A 23627-nucleotide genomic window follows, 5' to 3' on the forward strand; every position below is an offset into this window, starting at 1 on the left:
CTATTTTTTTCTTCTTCTTTTTAACAATATCTTTATACATCAAATCAGTTTTTGAGTCCTACTTTATTTTTTATTTAAATTTTTATTATAAATAATTTTGTCATTTTACTTTATATTTTTATTTTACATTTTCAAACTCAACACAATAATAAGTAACATAAGAACTAAGAGAAGAAGAAATTAAAGATAATATTTTATTATTTTTATTATTTTTTTGGGAATTATGAAAAGAGAATTATGGTGTTATATAACTCGAAGGCTGTACAATATTCTCAATTAAGCCCTCAACTCTGTCTCATTTTCAACCAACAACCTTCAAAAATTTTGTAGTAATTTTTTATTGAGAGCATATTTATTGTCTGTAAATAATATTTCTTTAAGATCTAATAATTTTATGTTAAAATTTGTTAAGAATCTATTCCTCTATCGTACATATTAAAAATTTTATTAAGAACTATGAAAAAATTATTATGTCTCATTGAAGTAATTTTTGAGAATTTTTAAAATAATAAAAGTTATTAGAGTTAAAATTTAAAATTTAACGGAGAACAATTTTAAAATTTCATAAAAATAATGTATGTATGAGGAATTAGTTATCGCCTAACAAGTAATTATACCTTCATTACTTATTCATTCCAAGTAAAAAAACTGAACCTTTGATATAATTATTTGAGGACTCTCCAAGTCAATCCATGCACAAAGAAAGAATGTAAGTGCAATAGTCACAAGTCATAACCATTAATAATATTGTGTGCTTTTAATTATACATAATGTAAGTGCAAATTGCAATTAAACTATAATATTTAGAATGAGCAACTACAAAGAAAGTTGCTCCGATCCCGTTTATTATTTGGTCGTAATGACTTGATCACCTAATCTCCATTTTTATACACATTACTCTTTGTTTTAACTACTCTTGTGATTAATATTCCAATTACGATTAAGCATAGCATTAAGACTATTGTTACCATGGCAGATTCATCAGATCACGATTCAACACCATTGTCATATTTCAAGTATGATGTTTTTCTGAGCTTTAGAGGTTACACAAGATTCGAATTCACAGACACGCTCTATCATGCTTTGATCAACAACAGAATCGAGACCTTCAGAGATAGCGAGGAGCTCAGAATAGGCGAGGAACTGGAAGGTGCTCTTGTTGAAGCAATTGAAAGATCAAGGATGTCAACTGTTATACTGTGTGATGAGTATCCAACTTCCAAGTGGTGCCTTGATGAACTCGTCAAGATCATGGAGTGTTCCGGCAACGGAACAAAGCGACCGGTGTTACCGGTCTATTTCCGTGTGGCAAAATCAGATGTGCAGTTTCAGAAAAATAAGTATGAAACAGCCATGGCTGCTCATCAAGTAAAAGGAAGAAACAACCACAAGTTGGAAGCGTGGAAGTCAGCTTTGTCTCAAGTAGGCAAGATTTATGGTCAACGCTGTGATCACAAAACGTGAGTACTCACTAGTTCTTACTTTGCTATACTCCTTACAGATATTAAAGGACAAATAGTTTATTGATCTTTTATATCGAAGATAAATAAATTTTTAACTAATTAAAAATATAAAAACATTTTTTTATTTTTCAAAAAGAGACATTAAAATCTCTCCAAAAGACAAATTTTATTTTTATATATTTTAGATGGAGAAAATTAAATATTTTGCATTTTAAAAAATAATAAATATTTTTGTATTTTCAATTAGTTAAAGATTTATATGTCTTCAAATTAAAAAAGTTAGGCACTTATTTATTCTTTTCTCAAAAGAATAAGGTAAAAAAATTTATTTTTTAATGCATTCACCCGTTTAGTAAATAAAAACATCATATACATTAAAACATGTTACTTATATTATTCATATTAATTCCCTTATTAGCAACACCTTTTTTTTATTATGTCCTGATCCTTGTTTGTTCCATTTTAAGATCAGTTCAATCATTTTGCTACCATTAATTTGTCTCTTAATACCGTTTATATATTTGTATAAAAGAATAGAAATTAAGTGGAAACTCAATATAGTCAACTTTATGTGAAGTTGATAACCGAAAACTATTAGATGAAAATTTAGTCAAATCAATTAACTTATTTAACCGTTTTTAACTATCAACTTTACATGAAATTGTCTTGTACTTGAGTTTTTATCTAGAAATTAATGTACAAAGGAAATGTGTATGTATGTTGTTTGTAGACCAAGCGGCTTGGCTATTGATAAGATTGTTGAAGAGGTCAAAAAAAGACTTCCTCCCTTGCCTCTGTATATTGGGCGTCCACTTGGATTTGATTCTGAACTTGAAGCGGCCAAATCACTTCTAGAGATCGATTCTAATGCCACATGTTTCACGTTGGGGATTCATGGAGATGGTGATGAAATAAGCATATTTGTTGCTGAGTTGTATAACAAGATTAGGCCTCATTTTGTAGCTGCAAGTGTTCTTTCAAATGTCAGTGAGAAAACTAATAAAAGCGGTGGTGGCCTAGAAGATCTACAAATGACACTTCTTTCTGAGATGGGAGAGGAGGTGAAGTCTAAGATTGGAAGCACATTCAAAGGATCCTCTGAAATAAAACGAAGACTAGGCCAAAAAAGAGTCCTTCTGGTTTTGGATGATGTTGATAGTACACATCAACTGAATTCGCTAGCAGGAGGAATTGATTGGTTTGGTCCTGGTAGTAGGATCATTATAACAACAAGATACGAAGACGTGCTAGATGATCATGCTTTAAACAATGGTGTTGAGGTTAGGAAATATTGCATCACCAAAGGCAGTGGTTCTACTGTGAAGGAAGAAAATGTAGTGGGATTGGAGAAAGATTTTGAAATTGTGATTAATCAACTCAAGGAAGAAGATTCTCCCGGGAATGTTGTTTCCATTGTTGGCATGGGTGGGATAGGGAAGACCACCCTTGCTCGAAAGATCTACAATAGCGACGAGGTCAAGAAGCTATTCCCTTGCCGTGCATGGGCAACTGTTTCCAAGGATTACAGAGAAAAGGAAGTTTATAAAAGCCTTCTCAACTGTCTGAAACCTTCCAGTTCCAAATCTAAGCTTGAAGATTTAAGTAGTAAAGAGGAGCTGAAGGAGGAGGTGATGCAATGTTTGAAAGGGAAAAAGTATTTGGTAGTTCTGGATGATGTCTGGGACACTAAAGCTTGGGGTACTATAAAGGATTGTTTCACAAATAACAGCAGTGGTGGCATGATACTATTAACTACACGTAATGATCAAGTGGCCTACTTTTCAAGGTCAAAGGATCTTCATCACAAGCTTTCCTTTATGGATAAAGAAGAAAGCTGGAAACTGTTCAGTCTTGAGGTGTTCTGTGGAGAAAACTGTCCTCTGGAACTAGAACCTATTGGTAGATCAATTGCTAAAAGTTGTAAGGGTTTACCATTGGCTATCAAAACCGTAGCCGGGTTTGTCTTGAAGAGGGAGAGATCAGAAGATGCATGGAAAGAAATTATGAATTTACTCCCTTATTGTTGTGTTACTGAGGACAAGGAAAGTAGTGAGGCAATGAAAGGGATCTTGAAGTTTAGCTATGATGATTTGCCCAACAAATTGAAGCCCTGCTTCTTGTATCTTGGAATCTTTCCTGAAGATGATGAGATTCGAGTGAGAGACTTAATCCACCTGTGGATGGCAGAAGGGTTCATAGAGCAAATTCAAACTGGAAGATCAGAAGAAGCACCACCAGAACCTGAAGATATTGGTGAGCAATACTTGAAGGAGCTAGTGGATCGTAACTTGGTACAAGTGGCAAAGAGAAGGAGTGATGGCAAAGGCGTGAAAACATGTCAGATTCATGATCTCATCCGGCAACTCTGCATTTCAGAGAGCAATAATAGAAACAACAATGCTTGTAGATTTTTCTTTCCCAACAACATAGGATCCTATGCATGTTCAGTAACATGTAATCAATCATGCACTCGCTCTTTGCTCATTCATGGAGATGCACGAGGGTGGTCACATCATATTCCAAAAAACTGCCGAGTTAATGTGCTATATCTTGCAAAATGGTGGGTAATCGCTACTGTAACAGAGAAAGAGTACTTGAAAACGTTGAAACATCTCAGGTACTTGAGAATGGACTATTTTGACGGATATAATAAGTTTCCGAGTGTAGAAACTTTACATATATCTCAATATTTTCTGAAGGAGTTTAGTATTGGGGGGTGGAAGCAACTGAGACATCTTCATTGTGAACTTTGCATGAACTTATTAGTAGATGAAAAACAAGGAGTAAAAGATAAAATGCAGCATGTCCAAACTCTATGTTATGTGTATGCCGATTCACATCTAGAGTTCTTACTCGACAATGGCTACTTCCCCAACTTGAGAACACTTGGTTTAGTGATCATTGAAGACCCATATTCATTTTCGGAGCCTGTAGAGGAAAACTTAAGGAGCCTGCATCGCCTAAACAATCTACGTAAGCTGAAACTTAAGTCTAATCTAGGGTTTCAACGAGTTGCATTAGATGAAATTACATTTCCCTCAAATCTAATCAAGATTACATTGTCAGGCTTTCAAAATTTGGAGTCCATAGACATGAAAATCTTGGGACGAATTCCCAGACTTGAAGTTTTAAAATTAGAAGATGTAAATTGTATGGAAATCCTTGATTGTGGTAGTGATAGGAGCTTTCCGCGGCTTCAAGTGTTTATGATGATACATGTGATTGTGGAACGTCTTACGTTAGAAGATGGTGCAATGCCTTGCCTTCGACGTGCGGTCTTCCATAAGTGCCCTGGCTTGGAGTTGAAGAACCTTCCAGAACAAATGAGTTCCTTGGGTTGTAACCTGGAGTATGTACAGTGTGAAGATTCTTATCAAATGACGGATGATGTTTATTTTGATGATGATGATGATTATAAACTGGATCTTGATTTGGACCTCATCAATGTCATAGACAAGTATGCTATTTAATCCGTTAGAAACTCTCTACTTCACGCTTCACCTGAGTTTTCACGGTTTAATCCTCTTCATGCTTTTATGCTTTTGCCAATGTGAATCATTCTAACATGTATAATCATGTAAGAGAAATGCATTGTATTGTAATTTCGACAAATTTTAGCATAAAAATATAAGTATTTATTTTGTCTCAAAATAATATTATTTAGAAACGTAATTATCTTATATTAAAATCTGTTAAAAAAGTGACTAAAAACTTTCAAAAGATTAATCTGTATGTATATAAATTTTGAAAATCTTAAAAATAATTAAAATATTATAAGACTAAAGAATTTAATTTAAAATTAGTTGAAAACAAAATTGAACGATTACTCCAAAAAATAATGTAAGGAATTAGCTATTGTCAAACAACTCATTACTTTATCACTTATTCCAAGTTTATAAAAAAAACATTTAATATAATTATTAGAGGACTCTCCAAGTCAATCCACCAGAGGTAATAAGCAGCTTCTCCATAGCAAATAAAGAACGCATAAATAAAGCAAGCAATGCTTATAATAAGTCATAGTTTGTTTTTTTATACATAATGTAAGTGCAAATTGCAATTAAAATATTTAGAATTGCAACTACAAAGAAACTTGCTCCGTGTTTATTTGGTTAATCACTTCATTGATCACCTAATCTCCGTTTCTATATACATTGCTCTTTCTTTTGTTGACTCGTGATTATTGTTCCAATTACGATTAAGCCTAGCATTATCGCAAATTACCATGGCAGGTTCATCATCAGATCATGATGAAACACCATTGTCATATTTCAAGTATGATGTTTTTCTGAGCTTCAGAGGTCACACAAGACGCGAATTCACAGACGCACTCTATCATGCTTTGGTCAACAAAAGAATCGAGACTTTCAGAGATAGCGAGAAGCTCAGAATAGGTGAGGAACTCGAAGGTGCTCTTGTTGAAGCAATTGAAAGATCAAGGATGTCAATTCTTATACTGTGCGACGAGTATCCAACTTCCAAGTGGTGCCTTGATGAACTCGTCAAGATCATGGAGTGTTCCGGCAACGGAACAAGGCGACCGGTGTTACCGGTCTATTTCCGCGTGGCAAAATCAGATGTGCAGTTTCAGAAAAATAAGTATGAAACAGCCATGGCTGCTCATCAAGAAAAAGGAAGAAACAACCACAAGCTGGAAGCATGGAAGTCAGCGTTGTCTGAAGTAGGCAAGATTTATGGTCAACGTTGTGATCAGAAAACGTGAGAAGTTAGTTAGTTATTTACTTTGGACACAAAGCTTTTTAAATGTTTATACTTGCTTTTGAGTTCTGATTTTCAATTGTATATGATCATCACTGTTTGATATACCTGTAATTACCTAAAGAAAAAGTTTAGGGCAAGCACTTTTAATTTTTTTTAAAAAATAAGTAAATAACATAAAAATATTTATCAATAGATTAAAACTAAATGTTATATCTTTTATTTTTAAAACTTTAGTTAAAAAGTATTTCTTAGAAAATTACTTATTTTGATGTTCAAGAGATTAAATTTTGGATTAACCTAATTTATATATATATAAACATTCTACTTCCATAAGTGCTTATTTAAGTTCTCTGTTAGTGAGACAACATTTTTTTATTATGTTTTGATCTTTGTTAGCTCCATTGTAAAATCATCTCAATTATTTTGCTATGATTCTCTTGCTTAATAGTAGTATATATATTTGTATAAAAGAAGAGAAAATTAAAATGAAAAGAAAATGTGCTTTTATGTTGGCTGCAGAGCATGGGGTGAGGCTATTGACAACATTGTTGAAGAGGTCACAACAAGACTTCCTCCTCCGCCTCTATATATCGACCGTCCACTTGGATGTGATTCTGAACTTGAGGAGGCAAAATCACTTCTAGAGATTGGTTCTCATGCTACCTGTTTCATGCTGGGAATTCATGGAGATGGTGACGAAATAAGCAAATTTGTTGCAGAGCTGTATAACAAGATTAGGCCTCACTTTGTAACTGCAAGTTTTCTTTCCAATATCAGTGAGAAAACAAATGAAAGTGGTGGTGGCCTAGAACATCTACAAGAAACTCTTCTTTCTGAGATGGGAGAGGAGGTCAGGACTAAGATTGGAAGCACATTCAAAGGATCCTCTGAAATAAAACAAAGACTAGGCCAAAAAAGAGTTCTTCTAGTTTTGGATGATGTTGATAGTATACAACAACTGGATTCACTAGCTAGAAGAACTGATTGGTTTGGTCCTGGTAGTAGGATCATTATAACAACAAGATATGAAGATGTGCTAGATGATCATGTTTTGAACAATGGTGTTGAGGTTAAGAAATATTGCATCGCTGAAGGAAGTAGTTCTGCTGTGAAGGAAGAAAATGTAGTGGGATTGGAGAAAGATTTTGAAATTGTGATTAATCAACTCAAGGAAGAAGATTCACCTTGGAATGTTGTTTCCATTGTTGGCATGGGTGGGTTAGGCAAGACCACCCTTGCTCGAATGATCTACAATAGCGATGAGGTGAAGATGTTATTCCCTTGCCGTGCATGGGCAACTGTTTCCAAGGATTACAGTGGAAAGGAAGTTTTTAAAAGCCTTCTCAAGTGTCTGAAGCCGTCTGCATCTAAATTTGAAGATTCAAGTAGTGAAGTTGAGCTAAAGCAGAAGGTAAAGAAATGTCTGGAAGGAAAAAAGTACTTGGTAGTCCTTGATGATGTCTGGGACAGTAAAGCATGGCGCACTATAAAGAATTGTTTCCCAGAAAACAACCATGGTGGCATGATACTGGTAACTACTCGGAATGATCAGGTGGCCTATGCTTCAGAGTCAAAGGAACCTCATCACAAGCTTTCCTTTATGGATAAAGAAAGAAGTTGGGAACTGTTTCACAAGGAGGTTTTCTGCAGAAGAAATTGTCCTCCTGAGCTAGAATCTATTGGCAGATCAATTGTTGAAACTTGCAAGGGTTTACCATTGGCTATCAAAACCACAGCTGGGCTTGTTGCAAAGAGGGAGAGATCAGAGGATGCATGGGAAGAGATTATGAATTTACTGCCTTATTGGAGTGTTGCTGATGAGGATAGTAGTGAGGAGATGATGGAGCTTTTGAAGTTTAGCTATGATGATTTGCCCAACAAAATGAAGCCATGCTTTCTATATCTTGGGGTGTTTCCTGAAGATGAAGAGATTTGGGTGAGAGATTTAATCCGTCTATGGATAGCAGAAGGGTTCATAGAGCCAATTCAAACTGGAAGATCAAAATCACCCCCACAACTTGAAGATATTGGTGAGGAATACTTGAAGGAGCTAGTGGATCGTAACTTGGTACAAGTGGCAAAGAGAAGGAGTGATGGCAAAGGCGTGAAAACATGTCAGATCCATGATCTCTTCCGGGAATTGTGCATATCAGAGAGCAACAATCCTGATAACAACAATAACAATGCTCGTAGACTGTCCTTTCCTGGGGATATAGGATCCTATTCATGTTTAGTAACATGTAATCAATCATGCACTTGTTCCTTGTTCGTTTATGGAGATGATACACAAGAGTGGCCACATCATATTCCAGAAGATTGCCGAGTTAATGTGATATATTTTGCGGATGGGTTCACAGATCTAAATGAGTATTTGAAGCAGTTGAAAAGCCTCAAGTTCTTGAAAATGTTCTTCTCTGAATCATATGAGTTATGTAAGCTTCAGAGTTTAAAAACGTGTCATGTGATGATGATCATTGAGAAAGACCTAAGTATTGGGAGGTTAAAGCAACTGAGACATCTTCGTTGTGAAAATGGCTTGAATTTATCAGTAGATGAAGAAGTAGTAAAAGATAAAATGCAGAATCTCCAAACACTATGTTATGTATCTGCCGATTCACAACTAGGGAGCTTACTCGACAAACTTAAGGAGCCTGCACTGCCTAAACAATCTACGTAAGCTGGCACTTATGTTTGAAGAATGTTGGGTTCCATTAGATAGAATTGCATTTCCTTCAAATATTATCAAAATTTCCTTGTCAAGCTTTAAGGATTTGAAATCTAAAGATATGAATACCTTGGGACAAATTCCCAGCCTTCAGATTTTAAAACTGAGATTTGGAAGCTGTGAGGAAGAAACTCTTAATTGTGGTGCTACTGGGAGCTTTCTGCGGCTTCAAGTGTTTATCATGGACGGTGTGAATATCACATGTCTTACATCAGAAGAAGGTGTGATGCCTCGTCTTCGACGTGCCGTCTTCTATAACTGCCCTGACTTGAAGGAGGTTACTAAACAAATGCGTTCATTGGGTAGTAACTTGGAGTTTATAGAATATGATGTTAATCATGGTTTATCTCTTGGGTAGTAACTTGTAGTTTGCAGAGTATGATGATGGTGTTTGATCTCTGAGGCATTGACATTCAATGTCTTTGTATTTAATTACCTTTTGATGCAAGTTAGTTCTTTTCTATACGGTTGCTAAGATGAATCATTCTAACTTGTGGTCCTGTAATGTAGTGTGATTGTGTGAACCTGTAATATTACACAGTTTTTCTTTCTTCTCCTTTTTTTCCTCTGTATTTTGTTATTTTAATTCCTTGAGCACTTTTGTATTATACCTCTCTGTCACATTGAACATGCTTTGTTGAGAGTGTGAGTGACATGTAATCTGCCTTTGTACTATAAACATGCACAAAATTACCAACAAGAACAGCAATTGGAGATGATAAGTTTCTAACATTCCTTACTCTAGGCTTGATATGAAGTAAACAATATAGTATTCACTTTCACTATATCTGTCTATACTATATAGCAATTCTAACTTCAAACTCTTTCCAATTGTAGCAAATTGAAGGGATGAGAAGTAGTTAAAAAGAAGAGATGGCAAGAAGTTGATTCTTTATTGTATGTTAAGACTAACTGAATAGAGTTTACTAGAAAACCAACTTGTCATAAACAATTATGTCCACGTTCATCTCACACTAATATTAATTTTAATATCAACTTGTTAGAAGTAAGGATTAAAATATCAGTAGTTTTTGGCTTTTTGCATGAAATATGTTTGTTGGAGATGAAAGAATCTAAGATTAATTAAGAATGTATGTAGCATGTAGTTACCATGTGACTGGCTGCGTTAAAAACTACTAGATTAACAAATGTAGACATATAGATAACTGTGTTTTAATTCGTTCGATGCAGGGTAGGGGGAAAGTAATAGTTAAAATTAATGCTTAGTGGCACGACTCAAAATACACGCATCTCAACATATATAAAGTTCTATAAGGTCAATTACATGTTTTAAAATATACATATAAAATAACGTAAATTGTAATTAAAATATTTACAATTTAGACAGAGTCTACATTTGTAATGACTGTACTTCACCTAATCTACATTTCTATGTCCATTTTTCTCATAACTTTTGTAGTTGTTGCAACTAAAAACTTGCAAAGATTGTTACCATGGGAGGTTCATCATCATCAGATAAAGGTGCAGCACCATCATCACATTTCAGGTATGATGTTTTTCTGAGCTTTAGAGGCTACACAAGACTCAGATTCACAGACACACTCTATCATGCTTTGATCAACAAAAGAATCGACACCTTCAGAGATAGCGAGGAGCTGCGAATAGGGGAGGAGCTCGAAGGTTCTCTTCTTGAAGTCATTGAAAGATCAAGGATGTCAATTCTGATACTTTGTGATAAGTATCCAACTTCGCGGTGGTGCCTTGATGAACTGGTCAAGATCATGGAGTGTTCGGAAAACGGAAGAAAGCGACCGGTGTTACCAATCTATTTCAATGTGGCAAAATCTGACGTGCAGTTTCAGCTTAATGAATATGGAAAAGCCATGGCTGCTCATCAAGAAAAAGGCAGATACAATCACAAGTTAGAAGCATGGAGGTCAGCTTTGTCTGAAGTAGGCAAGATTTATGGTCAACGCTGTGATCACAATACGTGAGTATTGATCAGTAGTTACTTACTTTACTCTGTAAACACAGCTTTTTTAAATATTTTCACTTACTCTGATAGTCAATTTTATATTATCACCCATTTGATATAAAAGTAGCAGTATAGACCTATACATTATGTTCATCTGGATATTTCTTTTTATTATGTTTTGGTCTTTGTTAGTTCTATTGTAAGATACGATTCTTTTGTTTGATAGTAGTTTATATATTTGTTTAAAAGAAGAGAAATTAAAATAGAAAGAAAATGTGTATGTGTGCTCTTTGCAGACCTTGGGGTATGGCTATTGATAATATTGTTGAAGAGGTCACAAAAAGACTTCCTCCCTTGCCTCTGCATATTGACCGTCCACTTGGATGTGATTCTGAACTTGAAGAGGTTAAATTACTTTTGGACATTGGTTCTCATGCTACCTGTTTCATGCTGGGAATTCATGGAGATGGTGAAATAGGCAAATTTGTTGCGGAGCTGTACAACAAGATTAGGCCTCACTTTGTAATTGCAAGTTTTCTTTCTAATATCAGTGAGAAAACAAATGAAAGTGGTGGTGGTCTAGAACATCTACAAGAAACACTTCTTTCTGAGATGGGAGAGGAGGTGAAGTCTAAGATTGGAAGCACATTCAAAGGATCCTCTGAAATAAAACGAAGACTAGGCCAAAAAAGAGTCCTTCTGGTTTTGGATGATGTTGATAGTACACATCAACTAAATTCGCTAGCAGGAGGAATTGATTGGTTTGGTCCTGGTAGTAGGATCATTATAACAACAAGATATGAAGATGTGCTAGACGATTATGTGTCAAATAATGGTGTTGAGGTTAAGAAATATTTCATCACTGAAGGAAGTGGTTCTACTGTGAAGGAAGAAAATGTAGTCGGATTGGAGAAAGATTTTGAAATTGTGATTAATCAACTCAAGGATGAAGATTCTCCTGGGAATGTTGTTTCCATTGTTGGCATGGGTGGGATAGGAAAGACTACCCTTGCTCGAAAGATCTATAATAGCAATGAGGTGAAGAAGTTATTCCCTTGCTGTGCATGGGCAACTGTTTCCAAGGAGTTCAGCGCAAAGGAAGTTTTTAAAAGCCTTCTCAAGTGTCTGAAGCCTTCCACATCTAAATTTGAAGATTCAAGTGGTGAAGAGGAGCTGAGGCAGAAGGTGAGGAAATGTCTGGAAGGAAAAAAGTACTTGGTAGTCCTTGATGATGTTTGGGACACTAAAGCGTGGCACACTGTGAAGAATTGTTTCCCAGAAAACAATGATGCTAGCACGATACTAATAACTACTCGTAATGATCAGGTGGCCTATGTTTCAGAGTCAAAGGAACCTCATCACAACCTTTCCTTTATGGATAAAGAAAGAAGCTGGGAACTGTTTCACAAGGAGGTTTTCTGCAGAAGAAATTGTCCTCCTGAGCTAGAATATATTGGCAGATCAATTGTTGAAACTTGCAAGGGTTTACCATTGGCTATCAAAACCACAGCTGGGCTTGTTGCAAAGAGGGAGAGATCAGAGGATGCATGGGAAGAAATCATGAATTTACTGCCTTATTGGAGTGTTGCTGATGAGGATAGTAGTGAGGAGATGATGGAGCTTTTGAAGTTTAGCTATGATGATTTGCCCAACAAAATGAAGCCATGCTTTCTATATCTTGGGGTGTTTCCTGAAGATAAAGAGATTCGGGTGAGAGACTTAATCCGTCTATGGATAGCAGAAGGGTTCATAGAGCCAATCCAAACTGGAAGATCAAAATCACCACCACAACCTGAAGATATTGGTGAGCAATACTTGAAGGAGCTAGTGGATCGAAACTTAGTACAAGTCGTGAAGACGAGGTGTGATGGCAAAGGCGTGAAAACATGTCAGATCCATGATCTCTTCCGGGAATTGTGCATATCAGAGAGCAACAAACCTGATAACAACAACAACAATGCTTGTAAATTGTCCTTTCCTAGTAACATAGGATCCTATGCCAGTATAGTAACATGTCATCACTCATGCACTTGTTCTTTGTTCCTTTATGGACATGATACAGAAGGGTGGCCACATCATATCATTCCAGAAGATTGCCGAGTTAATGTGATATATTATAAATATTGGGAGCCAGATCTAACTGAGGATCTCAAGTGGTTGAAAAACGTCAGGTTCTTGAAAATAGCCTTTACTGAATCACATGAGTTATGTAAGCTTCAGAGTTTAGAAACATGTCATATGGGATACATTGAAAACCTAAGTATTGGGGATTAAAGCAACTGAGACATCTTTATAGTGAATTTGGCGTGGCTTTATTAGCAGATGAACAAGCAGTAAAAGATAAGATGCAGAATATCCAAACCCTAATTTATGTGCATCCCGATTCTAAGGAACCTGCACCGCCAAAGCCATCTACGTAAGCTGAAAATTAAGTACGAAGAGTTTAGTTGGATTCCAATAGATAGAATTGCTTTTCCGTCAAATCTTATCAAGATTTCTTTGTTAGGCATTCATCATCTGAAATCTAAAGATATGAATACCCTGGGACGAATTCCTAACCTTCAGATTTTAAAACTGATTTGTGGAAGTTGTGAGGAAGAAAGTCTTAATTGTGGTGGTGCTGGCAGTTTTCCGCGGCTTCAAGTGTTGATCATGGACGGTGTGTGTGTCAAACGTCTTACATCAGAAGAAGGTGCGATGCCTCGTCTTCGACGTGCAGTCTTCTGGAAGTGCCCTGGCTTGAAGGAGGTTACTAAACAAATGCGTTCCTTGGGTAGAAACTTGGAGTTTACGAAGAGTGTTTGGGACTGAGAAAATAAATTTGATGAAAACTCAGTTACAGTCATATTCTAAATGAAGTTGATAGTTGACAGCAGTTAAATGATTTAGTTGATTTGACTAAATTTTTATATAATGGCTTTCAATTATTAACTTTACGTAAAGTTGACTGCACCTGAGTTTCCACTAAGAATTTTATTTGATTAGGATGTTTGATTGTTTATCAAGCTATGTTAAATGTTATGTTCATGGAATTCAAACTACTCACTTACTCAGTCTTCACATCATAATAAGGCAGAGGAATGCTTGAACCTCATTCAAATTACCGTTGCCATACCGTTTACCAACATGTCATGCTATTTGATCTAATCCAACAAACTGTGTGAGGCAAAGAAAGTGACAGTGAAATCATTAGAACCCATAGCTTCTAACCTTGTAAACATTAATTAATGTGAAATGCATATTTAATTTCCACAGCCACATAACCAATTTCCTCTACTCATAAATTGAAGACCAAATTGCACATAGAGTACAGCAAAATCAGAATATTCTAATTTACTCTCTCTCTTTTAACATAGATAGATTTTTGTGTTTTATTTATCTACGGCATATTAATTAGTTAAGTGTCAAGAGCTACTTACTGGTTCATAATAATTAGTATCACAATCCATAATATCATCTCTTCCTAGAGAATTAGCATATGTGTAATAAATTTAAAAGATAAGTATAATTCTTCACTTAATAAAACAAAATAAAATTCATGCAAATATAGAAAAAGTAAAAAAAAAAAATGTTACAAGACCACATGCAACTGCAATGTCAGACAACTGAACTGGACTCCATGGCCTACCATTCATTAATAATTTTTGTTTTTTTCTATATTTGGGAAGAAACCAAATAGCCAAATATTCACACTGCAAAAATTATTCCAAAGGGAGGTAGCTAGATGGCTAGCAATTTATGAAATAACATAACTAAACAAAAGTGACATTGAATTTTTAAGACTAATTCTGCATACTAGTAGGTGAAGTAGTATTAAATTACCATGACAAAATCTCAGGGTACAAACCACTAAGAGAAAAGGTTTTATTTATAGACTCCAATATGTTTTAATAATTCTGAGGCCAGAAATTTCAATGCTTAGGAATCAAACAAGGTTAAATAAGCAAATACATTTCATGATTCCTCCCTCAATCTACTTTAATTCACTATAGTTTGATACCCTCATGATAATAATAACGTGAAGGAAAAGTCTAGGGCCAGCAGTTTTATTGAATTTTGGCCAACATGTAACCAGTAGAGGAAGGTGAGCCATTGGATGAAATCTCACACCAATCTCACACCATCAAATCATCATTGATGGCTAGTTAATGGCTAACAATCACAAAAATTACTGCCCCCTAGCATTGCTCTAACATGAATTCTAAGACATATTTTCATTCCATAATCGACAAACAAACTACAATCTTCACTGGAATTTGTCCTTTAAGCTAAGAAAACAGAGCATTGAAGAAAAAATAACCAAGTAAAATTCAATAACAAAATATCAGATCTCATATACTTGTTATTTTTCTATTTATAATATATTTATGTAATTTTATATTGGAATGCATCAATTAAAACTGTTATTTTAAAAGTACGATATGAATATAATAATAGCCCTATATATATATATACCCAATTAACATTTTGTGCTATATATACTAAATAACAAATAAACACCAAGATATAAACATATAGAATGGGTGGGGAAGGACTAATTAATAAGACTTCTCATACTTCATTAAGCTCTTGATATTTGATTTATTAATCATCTTCATCATCAATCATCAACAGTTTAATTTCCATACTATACATGTGAATTTAAATTCCTTTTACATTATAATAATCAGGTATTGTCATATAGATAAAGTTTTTATTTTAAATATTTATATGAACTCAGAGAGTTAAAATTTGTCAAGATGCACTTGGTTAGCTAGGCCTCTAATTTCTTATTAGTTTTTGAGGGAAAATGTATGAATTTAATGTGATGAATGAATTAAGGAAGATTATATAGAGGGTTTCCGGTATTGGGTATAGTTAGGCTTCATTCCTTTCACTTCAATTTTTGGTATATTGGAATCAAAATGTGGCCTAAGGAACCATGCATGAAAGAGGCATGGGTCTCTTTCTTTCATTGTCATATTTCCTTATGTTGTTTGATGGGAATAAAGTTTCTTCCTCCATACCCATCTCCTAAAAATAGTGACAAGCATGCTAGATTAAGTTTCCATTTTATACTTTTTCTTTTTCTCTTTGGTTCTGATGACACAAGATTTTTGGTGAATGAGATTATGGAAAGCATTGATATTTAGTTTCTTTTCTTATTTTGAACATCATCATCACACAGTGTGAAGAAGAAACAACCACACTCATATCTGAGAGAAGTGAACTGTTGAAAGTTTCAAAACAACTTCTTTATCAGTTAACGTCACTGTTAATTCTTCAAGTACTTGTCTATTGTAGCTGATCCATGGAAGCTCCAATTTCAATGGGGACTCCAAGAGGAAGAGCAAGTGGAAGAGGAAGAGGAGGAGGAGTTCTTCTTCTTCTTCCATGTTCTGTTGCATTTTTCTTGTTTTTTAGCACTGCAACTGCTTTGCTTTCTCCCAAAGGAGTAAACTTTGAAGGTAAAACTTGAAACTTTCCTTCATATATGAGCTCAGTATGCAGAATTATGAAATGGGGTGGTGTCTTATTTCTCTATATATCTATATCTCTTTAATGCAGTTCAAGCTTTAATGGGAATAAAGAACTCACTGGTGGATCTTCATGGTGTTTTGGATAATTGGGATTCTGATGCTGTTGATCCTTGTAGCTGGACTATGATTACTTGTTCTGCAGAGAACTTGGTGATTGGATTGTAAGTTTTTTCTTCATAATCTTCTATTTGAAGTAGAAAAACCAAAACAAGTGTTGAAGTACTAGTTTCTTTGGTTCAAATTGATTAAAATGTTTGCTGAAAATGAATTTTGGTTTTGCCTTGTGTAGGGGTACTCCAAGTCAATTTTTATCTGGTACTCTTTCTCCAACCATAGGAAACTTAACCAACCTTCGGATTGTGTAAGTAATTAATCACAATCAGAAAAACACTACAGTATCATTAATTTGATGATTGAAGCTTACAAATTTAGATGAGTGTTCTGGTTTTTTAACTGCTTTTTTGTTTTCTTTTTCAGGATGCTTCAGAATAACAACATAACTGGACCAATCCCTTCAGAGTTGGGAAAACTACCTAAGCTTCAAACTCTTGATCTCTCTAATAACTTCTTCAGTGGTGAAATTCCCCCCTCACTTGGTCACTTGAGAAGTTTGCAATACATGTAGGCTCATATTATATCATATGAGCTAAGATTTTTGGAAGCTTATAGTCTTTGATTTTAAATTTTTAATGTCTAACTGCTCAAGAGTTTAATTTGCTTAAACTGTTTTCAGGAGGCTCAATAATAACAGTCTTCATGGTGAATTGCCAGAATCATTGGCTAATATGACACAGCTTGCTTTTCTGTAATATTCATTGAACCCTTTCTTTGGTTTCTTTTTGTGTATTAATAATTCTGTTTTTAAAGTTTTCTCTTATTCTAATAATGGTTATCTTGTTTTTGTGATTATCAATTTCAGTGACTTGTCCTACAACAACATCAGTGGCCCTATACCAAGAATTTTAGCTAAATCCTTCAAGTAATAAATCTCTTTTTCTTGATTATATGGTGCATTTGTTTCTAATAGGCTTCAAGAAACCAAAAATTCAGTACTAACATAAGAGAATGTTCTTATTTTTCCTGTTAATGCTTTTTCAGCATTGTTGGAAATCCCTTTGTTTGTGCAACTGGAAAAGAACCAAACTGCCATGGCATGCTCATGCCAATGTCCATGAACTTAAATGACACTGAAGGTAGCAATAAGATCTCTCAAGAGTTTCATCTTTTTTTCAAATTATTAATTGTGAAATTATGTCATTGTTTTCATACTGACATCAATATAAGTGAATGACAAGAAGCTCAATGTATGACTACTATATGCAGGTGATGAGGGAGGATATAGTAGAGGAGCAAGAGCTGCTTTTGGCAAGAATCCAAGTGGAGCACCTTATTATGTTGGAATAAGTGATCTATCTATAGGAAGAAGTAGAAGAAGAAGAGGAGGAGTTCGGCATCCACCTCCACCTCCTCCTCCTAGTGCTGTTGGCTCCTCCTCCTACAAAAGCTTGCATAAACTCCTTCTTCTCTGTTATTTAGTATTAACATTGTAATTAGAAAATTTGATATATATGAGTAAGAGAAGAGCTTGGGAGGAGTAATCAAATCCTATGTATATACTTTTGTTAGTACTATATATATACACTCTTTGTTATATTCATTTAATTATTCTCTCGTTTAAATTCATGTTATATGTATTAAAAAATAACTATATAAAATACATATTAAAACAACATATATATTAAAATTCTTGCACCTGTTCAAATAAAAAGGAGAATGAAGAAAAAATGTTCATTTATTCATTGAATGATAAAATAGAGATGCTATATGTCAGTTATATTCTTAACTCAACAAATATTAGTATTATATTCATCGTGCAGGTTAGATTGGATTTGTTTTAAAAAGTATATTTAAAATTCGATCCAATTCATGCGATTTGTTAAAAATATAATCTAAATAAATTTAAATTAGTGCGACTTTAATTGATTTTTAGTTTAAATTAGATTGAATGAACAATTTAATTTAAATCGATTTAGATTTGAACACTGATAGCAAACTCCTCATATTATCACTATTGCTGATAAGCCAGCACAATTATCTATGCCACAGAATTTGGTATAGCTAACAAAAGTTACATATGAAGATAATCAAAAAGTTCAGATAGGTAGCAAGTGAGCTCACACCAAAATATCAGAAAGACAAAGAAAACAGTGATTGATTTCTTTGATGAACTATGAGTAGTAAGTATGCACTATACAAAAATGTACTGTTGAACAGAAACATCTTATGATACTGTGGTTCTTCATTAATCAAACAGACCTACATAAAAATATAAAATACACTAGCAAGAAAAAAAGGAAAGAAAAAAGAAATGGAAAAGGATCTAGGATTTGATAATGCTCTGTAAATTAACATTATCCAGATGTTGGAAGGAAATCAAAAGTAGGAGTCAAGATGTGTATAGGAATGCCTCCTATTATACTGTAGCAAGCTTGCATAAGTCCTATCCCAGATTCCAATATACATACACTCATCATCAGGACTAAGAGTAACACCAGAAATTTCTCCGAAGAAATCAATCTCTTGCCTTTCACTGTAATCTGCCTTCGTACTATAAACATGCACAAAATCTGCAGGCTCAGCGACCACCATGAATTGACCATCAGCCGAAAATCGAATAGACCGGGTTGCTCCAAGATTACCGACTAGAACGGCAACTGGAGATGATAAGTTTCTTACATCCCATACTCTGCAAGTCTTATCCTGATTCCCCGTTGCAAAGACACGTCCGTCAGGATGCCATGCAGAAGCAAAGGAGTAGTCTCGATGACCAACGAGAGATGAGACGGTCTAAAATAATAATCAAACAATTCACAAAGATGTCAGTTGAAGCTGCTTCCTTACTCTTGGCACAATATGAAGTGATGACATAGTATTCACTTTCACTATTTCTGTCTATACTACATAGCAATTGTAACTTCATAGCAAATTGAAGGATTTGATCCATTGCAAGGAAAATCAAAATACCATCAACCAGGACAAAACCAATCGAAAAGTCCAATAAATAAATATATAATGATATGAACTATGTACCTTCCCATTGTGATGATCCACTAGCAATCCATCTAGATGATCTCCAACAACAATCATTAGCTTACGGTCTGGACTGATTGAGGTGTGCTGCATCAAAAGCAGAGAGTTAGGAATCAAGTTCATACAAAATTGCGATCAAAACTAACTCAAACAGTTGAAGTTTCATGGTGAAGCAAGAAAACTCATATAAGATAATCTGATGAACATCGATGGAAGTATAACTAGAGTGTGAGCTGAGAAGTAATTAAAAACAAGAGATGACATGAAAAAAAAATAAGTTGCATCAGTTAGAATACTGAAAGAGTGCTCACATTAACTGCCCAAGGGAACTGAGTGTGATTCAAAAGCTGGAAGCTTTCTACGTCATACTCTCTCACGCCACAATCATTATTGGAAGCTACAAAGTGAGTTGCACCGCTGCAAAAGTTTTCATGTCAAACAATGCTCCAGGGTGAATGGACAGTTCAGTATGATACTCAAAATATGGCATATAATACCTCGAGCTGTCATATATGTCAATTGCATTTGTTATAGCATTATCATCGTGAGTGACTCTCGTACAAAAGCTTACTCCCTTCTTGTCCAAAAACTGCATTCAATATAAGCATTATAAACTCTGATCAATAAATTCCTAAGAGCAAAACTGGAAAAACAGTATGTACAGCCAATACAATTGGCAGCCATGAACAAGATGACACCACTATAACCAAAAGCACAGAAAAATGAATATATGTAACCCATACACTGATAATAATTCATACAGCTTGGCATTAAATATATGACCAGTTAAAAGAATAGTAAAGGAGTAATCCTCAATGAATAGATAGAGTAACCTCATCTTAATGAAGTATCAAGAGGCCAAAACAGCTATGCATATAATGAAGTCCCAAAGCATGTCGACTCACCTTACAAGTAAGTTCTCCTTGGAAGCCTCCGGCGACAAGAAAATTATCCTTGACAGCCAGAGTACTAATCTGGGTCTGTGAGAATCCTTCCAACAGACTTCCTGCATGTTTCTACAAAACCAAAGGATGCATAGTGTAAAGGACAAAACTATTAATGTATATGCAACTAAAGCTAAAATCATGAATATTGAACAAAGTTGTGTAAGAGATTTCATTACCTCACTTGGGGCTACGTGTCCGGCAAAATTTAATATCTCCGACAAATTGCCACTTAATGATGACCAATGCATGACCGAGTAATTGGAGATAAGGTAGACATCGTGTTTTGAAGTAGCCCATACTAAGTTTCTCAACTGAATCCCACAAAAAATGAAACAAATCATCACCCATTAGGCTTGAAAAGTAATTAATAAACTGCCCAAACCTACATCAATAAAACCATATGCTAAAAAAAGAAGCAACAATAGAGTGTTAAATGCAAATTGATAAATGTTTGAATCTTTATGTATATAGCAACAAAAACAACTTTAATCCAATTTCTATAACATACCGGTACAGCATTCAAAGGCCTAGAGAAAACAATAATAGATTTGAAGATCATCGGTTTTGTTTCCTCAATAATGAAATACCAACAAGTGAAATAAAATCATATGAAGAAATGCAGCTGTACAAGACAAGACTGCCAAACAAGTACTGCAGAACCACCGAATATTATGTATATATTGAATCTATAGCAGCTTATATCTTCCACAACTGGTTAATTAGTGGCTTTCATCAAGAATTACATTCATTTTTTAACTTTTCAGCCATGTAATCTCATCAAGCAACACTACAATACTTATCAACAATACAACAAACATAATAGGAATAAAATCAAGTAGCAACAAGGTTCGAGCACCATGTGAAAAATCAAACAAACCTGAAAATGAAGGATGGTAGGTTTAACCATTCTTGTATTATAGAAGAAGTCATAGTATTTTCCACCCTTCACAGACCCCTTGCAATCCTGAGAGACAAAGAAACAAAATTTACTTCTGCATCTTTCCCTGCCCCCCATAATCCCAAAGGAAAAGGGTTTGATAGAACAAAAAATATTAAAAAAAAAAAAAAGAAACCTCATTTACAGCATCCCCAGAAGCAGGAATATTCTCATAATTCTTATACTGTTCAAGCCTTGTAACTCTGTAACTATCTCTTGATATGTTCAATCTATCCCACTGAATACCCTGAATGTCTTTTCCCTTCCTTGCTTGTGCAGCTGATGTATCAGTTACCTTAGTGAGCTGCAACAATCATCAAACACCTTATGAGCATGAAAACAAATACCGCCCTTTTTCTCTTAAATAAACAAATTAAAAAAAAAAGGTTTCTATATGAGCTCGATGAATAACTGAAAGGGTTCAAAGAAAGAGAAACAGAAAAAGAAAAGGGGTTACCATCTCATACTCATCAAGAGCATCATCGTCGGCAACACCACCATCAGCATGGCTGTTTTCGTCCATTTCATCAAAGAAATCTTCTTCTTCTTCCATGGCATCAAATGGGTACAAGTGATTGTAGGACATGGTGCTGTGAGTGCCTTCAAGTTCAAAGCTTGGGCCTACTTTAGCACTTGCACACTGTGGTTGGTTTTTGGGCAACAGCATTAATAGAAAACTATGTTCTAAATAATAAAAAAAAATAGTAATTTCACATTCTACTTACTTTAAAATTATTACCAAAAGATATTTATACTTATAATTCATAGAAAAAATATCTAGAGTGATTTTAGTATCGAATTTGAAGTTCCTAGTTTACCCTTCCTAATAATAATAATAATAATAATAATAATAATAATAATATCTCTAGGTCATACTAATATTCGATATATAAGATTATAAAAATAAATTATTTTCTAATTTAGCAAATAATTATATTAGTTAAAAAAACTAAAATTTAAAACTGAACCAAACTGCACGGGACGTAACACTCTTAGTAACTAAGTAAGCAAGTAAGTGGCAAAAATGAAATAAAATGAGAAGATAAGATGAGAGAATGTGGGGCAAAGCAGGAGATTTTGGTATGATACCATAAGGCACGCAATGGGAATTATAGCTTTGCGAATTGCGATGGAAAAAGAATGAATGAATGAATGCAAAAAAGGGAAAGGAATGAGGAAGCATGTGTTGGTGTTATTGTTATGTGTGGTTGAAAAGAGAGATGATGACCCCTCTTGTGGGGCACTTGAATGGGCCTTGTGATGTCTTACTCTTACTTTTTAGTTTTTTCTTTCTACACTCATCAAATATTTGTGGCCCCCACTAATTTATATTAGTAGTAACATTATTATATTATAAGGTCTTATATACGTTCCTTATCATGATTTCATTTTTTATTATTTCTCGTTGCTATCTTGTGTTCGTCTTTTCATGCCAAGTTTGAAGCATGAAACATTGTTAGTTGGTTTTATAATAATTCATGTTAGTGGTGAAGTATCGTCTAGGTAAATTACACAATATTATATATATAATTGTAATAGATCCATATCGAGAAAAATGTGAGGAGTAATTTATCTTTCTAGATACTAATTTAGTTTTTTAATAGATTTTGCATCAAGTTGACTTGAACAAATAGAAATAGAAATTCTTAAACTATGATGATGTTAAAAGAGGTGTTGTCTGCCATTTAGATTTCTGTAAATAGAATTTGGAGGGGAAAAAAGGAAAAATTCTTCTTAAGGACACCTAACAAGAGTTAATTATTAAATGAGATTATTTATATTTAAATTATTAAGAAGGATGTATTGGGAAAATATTTAAGTAGAAGAATCAAATTTATATTATAAACAAGCAACAATATCTTTATATTAATTTTCTAGATTTTTTTCCTTCTTCGACTTTAAAATTGTATAATCAATCCTTTTTTGTTTTTTTTTTCCTGCAAGGAATCATCTATATGAGTAGAAGTTGCATGAGATTCACAAATAAGTAAAGTTATAAATTTAAAAGCAATTAAGGTATCATTTATCAATTATTCTCGTTAGAGAGTCAATAAAATATTTGTACAATATGTACAATACGCTGTTTATTTGAATTAAATTTAAAATTGAAAATAAATAATCATTAATTAATTTAATTATTATTTAATTTTAATTACAAAAATATCCCTATTTTAAATATTATACACCAATTACATTACCAATAAAAAATTATATATGTATTTATATATATATATATATTATATAACATTTTTTATTTTGTATTTTGCTATTTTATCATTTTTTTATTT

At 34.1% G+C, this 23627-nt stretch overlaps 5 protein-coding genes across 8 annotated transcripts; 4 read left to right on the forward strand and 1 right to left on the reverse strand.

Moving 5' to 3' along the window:
• The first annotated feature begins 969 nt into the window (after window positions 1–969).
• Window positions 970–5066, forward strand: LOC127746726 (disease resistance protein RPP13-like). Its single transcript, XM_052260750.1, has 3 exons — window positions 970–1460; window positions 2194–4436; window positions 4530–5066. Exons 1-3 carry the CDS (start codon window positions 970–972, stop codon window positions 4931–4933), a joined length of 3138 nt encoding a protein of 1045 aa, XP_052116710.1. The 3' UTR covers window positions 4934–5066.
• A 529-nt stretch (window positions 5067–5595) lies between these two features.
• On the forward strand, window positions 5596–9268 carry LOC107486433 (disease resistance protein RPP13-like). Its single transcript, XM_052260751.1, has 3 exons — window positions 5596–6182; window positions 6705–8858; window positions 8947–9268. Exons 1-3 carry the CDS (start codon window positions 5689–5691, stop codon window positions 9266–9268), a joined length of 2970 nt encoding a protein of 989 aa, XP_052116711.1. The 5' UTR covers window positions 5596–5688.
• A 992-nt stretch (window positions 9269–10260) lies between these two features.
• LOC110280616 (putative disease resistance protein At1g50180) lies at window positions 10261–13226 on the forward strand. Its single transcript, XM_052260188.1, has 2 exons — window positions 10261–10861; window positions 11143–13226. Exons 1-2 carry the CDS (start codon window positions 10365–10367, stop codon window positions 13118–13120), a joined length of 2475 nt encoding a protein of 824 aa, XP_052116148.1. The 5' UTR covers window positions 10261–10364; the 3' UTR covers window positions 13121–13226.
• Window positions 13227–15722: 2496 nt separating this feature from the next.
• LOC107486335 (protein NSP-INTERACTING KINASE 1) lies at window positions 15723–18042 on the forward strand. 2 transcript variants are annotated; one of them, XM_016106878.3, is made up of 8 exons: window positions 15723–16293; window positions 16394–16526; window positions 16655–16726; window positions 16843–16986; window positions 17099–17170; window positions 17285–17344; window positions 17464–17558; window positions 17689–18042. In XM_016106878.3, the coding sequence occupies exons 1-8, from the start codon at window positions 16137–16139 to the stop codon at window positions 17913–17915; spliced, it is 960 nt and encodes a 319-aa protein (XP_015962364.1). In that variant the 5' UTR covers window positions 15723–16136; the 3' UTR covers window positions 17916–18042. The 2 variants fall into 2 exon arrangements, with proteins under 2 accessions (XP_015962364.1, XP_052117100.1); XM_052261140.1 differs by lacking the exon at window positions 16655–16726.
• Window positions 18043–18552: 510 nt separating this feature from the next.
• LOC107486432 (uncharacterized WD repeat-containing protein C2A9.03) lies at window positions 18553–22446 on the reverse strand. 3 transcript variants are annotated; one of them, XM_052261149.1, is made up of 10 exons: window positions 22429–22446; window positions 21797–21979; window positions 21476–21643; window positions 21280–21366; window positions 20579–20713; window positions 20361–20471; window positions 19953–20044; window positions 19767–19872; window positions 19456–19542; window positions 18553–19212 (listed from the first exon to the last, which is right to left on the reverse strand). In XM_052261149.1, exons 1-10 carry the CDS (start codon window positions 22429–22431, stop codon window positions 18799–18801), a joined length of 1386 nt encoding a protein of 461 aa, XP_052117109.1. In that variant the 5' UTR covers window positions 22432–22446; the 3' UTR covers window positions 18553–18798. The 3 variants fall into 3 exon arrangements, with proteins under 3 accessions (XP_052117109.1, XP_015962456.3, XP_015962455.1); XM_016106970.3 differs by lacking the exon at window positions 22429–22446 and having other exon boundaries at window positions 21485–21643; window positions 21797–22068; XM_016106969.3 differs by lacking the exon at window positions 22429–22446 and having other exon boundaries at window positions 21797–22065.
• Window positions 22447–23627: the final 1181 nt, after the last annotated feature.

The sequence above is a fragment of the Arachis duranensis genome, chromosome 4 (assembly GCF_000817695.3).
Source record: "Arachis duranensis cultivar V14167 chromosome 4, aradu.V14167.gnm2.J7QH, whole genome shotgun sequence".
Classification (NCBI taxonomy): domain Eukaryota; kingdom Viridiplantae; phylum Streptophyta; class Magnoliopsida; order Fabales; family Fabaceae; genus Arachis; species Arachis duranensis.

Bases quoted from the DNA above. Each gene is read 5' to 3' on its own strand.
- LOC127746726 (XM_052260750.1), top strand. From the start codon at position 970: ATGGCAGATTCATCAGATCACGATTCAACACCATTGTCATATTTCAAG. The intron at 1,461-2,193 runs GTGAGTACTCAC...TGTTGTTTGTAG, and splicing joins CAACGCTGTGATCACAAAAC to ACCAAGCGGCTTGGCTATTG. The intron at 4,437-4,529 runs GTAAGCTGAAAC...TTACATTGTCAG, and splicing joins GCATCGCCTAAACAATCTAC to GCTTTCAAAATTTGGAGTCC.
- LOC107486433 (XM_052260751.1), top strand. From the start codon at position 5,689: ATGGCAGGTTCATCATCAGATCATGATGAAACACCATTGTCATATTTC. The intron at 6,183-6,704 runs GTGAGAAGTTAG...TGTTGGCTGCAG, and splicing joins CAACGTTGTGATCAGAAAAC to AGCATGGGGTGAGGCTATTG. The intron at 8,859-8,946 runs GTAAGCTGGCAC...TTCCTTGTCAAG, and splicing joins GCACTGCCTAAACAATCTAC to CTTTAAGGATTTGAAATCTA.
- LOC110280616 (XM_052260188.1), top strand. From the start codon at position 10,365: ATGGGAGGTTCATCATCATCAGATAAAGGTGCAGCACCATCATCACAT. The intron at 10,862-11,142 runs GTGAGTATTGAT...TGCTCTTTGCAG, and splicing joins CAACGCTGTGATCACAATAC to ACCTTGGGGTATGGCTATTG.
- LOC107486335 (XM_016106878.3), top strand. From the start codon at position 16,137: ATGGAAGCTCCAATTTCAATGGGGACTCCAAGAGGAAGAGCAAGTGGA. The intron at 16,527-16,654 runs GTAAGTTTTTTC...TGCCTTGTGTAG, and splicing joins GAGAACTTGGTGATTGGATT to GGGTACTCCAAGTCAATTTT. The intron at 16,987-17,098 runs GTAGGCTCATAT...AACTGTTTTCAG, and splicing joins TTGAGAAGTTTGCAATACAT to GAGGCTCAATAATAACAGTC.
- LOC107486432 (XM_016106969.3), bottom strand. From the start codon at position 22,006: ATGCTGTTGCCCAAAAACCAACCACAGTGTGCAAGTGCTAAAGTAGGC. The intron at 21,644-21,796 runs GTAACCCCTTTT...TGATTGTTGCAG, and splicing joins CTCTTGATGAGTATGAGATG to CTCACTAAGGTAACTGATAC. The intron at 20,045-20,360 runs GTGAGTCGACAT...TATTGAATGCAG, and splicing joins AAGGAGAACTTACTTGTAAG to TTTTTGGACAAGAAGGGAGT.